General features: G+C 52.6%; 1 protein-coding gene across 1 annotated transcript; it reads right to left on the reverse strand.

The window, feature by feature from the left end:
- Positions 1-301: 301 nt before the first annotated feature.
- LOC147882382 (uncharacterized) lies at positions 302-1517 on the reverse strand. The gene is made up of 3 exons (XM_087401053.1): positions 929-1517; positions 659-751; positions 302-586 (listed from the first exon to the last, which is right to left on the reverse strand). The coding sequence occupies exons 1-3, from the start codon at positions 1362-1364 to the stop codon at positions 489-491; spliced, it is 627 nt and encodes a 208-aa protein (XP_087257179.1). The 5' UTR covers positions 1365-1517; the 3' UTR covers positions 302-488.
- Positions 1518-1970: the final 453 nt, after the last annotated feature.

Consider the following 1970-nt stretch of genomic DNA (forward strand, 5'->3'; position numbering starts at 1 on the left):
GGCGATTCAGCGGGTTTGAACTATCAATTTCGATACTAAGTGTACTCACAGAGAAAGTAAAGATGCTACGTCTTGACGAGAACAGAATACTAATGTCGTGACAACGAGTGTCGTGGAGACTGGAGTCATTGCAGGTTATCTGCACGATTATGATCTCAGACTGACAATTAATATACGCAGACGGTAGTATTGGTGACGTTGAAACGGAATGGCGGTCAACAAGCAGCATCAGCCTAGATACAAACCGGTCGAATGAAAGCGCTTGAAAATTGAAATCTGTTTGTCAATCAGATGACAAAGATGACGCAACAACAGAGCTTCAAATTAGTTAGAAGGCAAACTGCAATCTCATTATTGATAATAGAGCAAAAACCAGTGCTGCTGGTTGGATACTTGGCACCAAAAGGCGGACGACGATCCAACACCACGCGTAAGAAGCGAAACAGTAATATGTGGCCGAGAAGCTGCTAGAGTTGGCCGAAAAGCTACTAAACTTGGCAAGAGACTTGGCAGGAGATGCAGTCGTATTGGCAGAAGCTGCGAGACGCCAAGCCGCGACCTTGGCTGCCGCCGCCGCCGCCGCCACCTCCACCGCCAGTAGAGCCGCCGCCGCCGCCACCTCCTCCGCCGCCGCTTCCTCTCTGATTTCCGCCGCCACCTCCGCCTCCGCCTCCACCTCCTCCGCCGCCTCCGCCTCCACCTCCTCCACCACCACCTCCTCCTCCTCCTCCTCCTCCTCCCCCACCACCCCCTGGTTTATTTCCGCCTCCTCCTCCTCCTCCGCCTCCTCCACCTGGTTTATTTCCCCCTCCTCCTCCCCCACCACCCCCGCCTCCACCCCCTCCTCCTCCCCCTCCGCCTCCACCACTTCTATCTGCACTACCTCCTCCTCCCCCTCCCCCTCCACCACCAGTATCTCCACCGCCACCCCCTCCTCCTCCTCCTCCCCCCCCTCCTCCTCCCCCACCTCCTCCCCCTCCCCCTCCCCCCCCTCCTCCTCCTCCCCCTCCCCCTCCCCCTCCGCCCCCGCCTCCCACCCTTCCCCTTCCCCTTCCTGGTCCAAATCCCCTCCCAGGCCCAAACCCACCTCCGTTTCCGAACCCAAACCGACCACCATTTCCGAACCCGCCTCGTAAACTCCTAAACCTAGCTCCCTCCACGCATGTACGAGGACAGCTGAGTACTACACCCCCGCAACGGCCTTCCCCCAAGCATTTCGCATATTCCTCCCCTTCCTCTTGCAGCTCGTGAAGCTCGTATGCAGAGGACTCGTAGGTGGTGGCAGTGGCATTCGTCTCCACATGGGAACCTACCAAGAACGTAAGGCAAAATAGGAGAAAGAGCCATGTTCCTCTAGACGCCATCGACCTAATTTTCAATAAGAACGTATCACGACGAGACTACTGTGATCTCATGAAGCTTTACGGTGGAGCCAAATGGAATGCTACATTTAACTTTCCGCGACCTATGAAATTCAAGCTGCTTAACCACAAATTTATAAGCCTACAGAGGTCGACTATTTCATCAGGAAATCTACTACCGACCACGTCAAGGTCTAATAACTCAACTGCGCGTATCGTGGATACTTCATGTTCTCTTCTTATCCGTCGAGTGACTCGAGTCTCGTCATTGCATTTGTCGTCTATTCGTTAAAGCTCCCAGCAACCTCTTCTGACTTTTGACAAGCTATAAATTTCAGGTTGAAAACACAACTCGATCCTCAAATAGGTGGAGGGCCAGTAGAGTCTAGAGCCTAGAGCGCCGACTCTCCGAGGCAGTGATAAATGTCAATGCAATTTGAGAGTTGGAGAAATCCGCCGCCGACTAGCCGGGTCCCGAATCTAGGAAGCTGACAGTGTATCGGTATCAAATTGGGAGTTGACTCAAACTCCAGATTTTAAAGAAAGACCAATATACAAAAATTCGACTAGTTCTAAAATTCTTTTGGAAAAATAATAACAAAGTATTAA

Source organism: Dipteris shenzhenensis, chromosome 29 (genome assembly GCF_047967505.1).
Source record: "Dipteris shenzhenensis isolate YYH24624 ecotype China chromosome 29, Dip_SZ_1.0, whole genome shotgun sequence".
Taxonomy (NCBI): Eukaryota; Viridiplantae; Streptophyta; class Polypodiopsida; order Gleicheniales; family Dipteridaceae; genus Dipteris; species Dipteris shenzhenensis.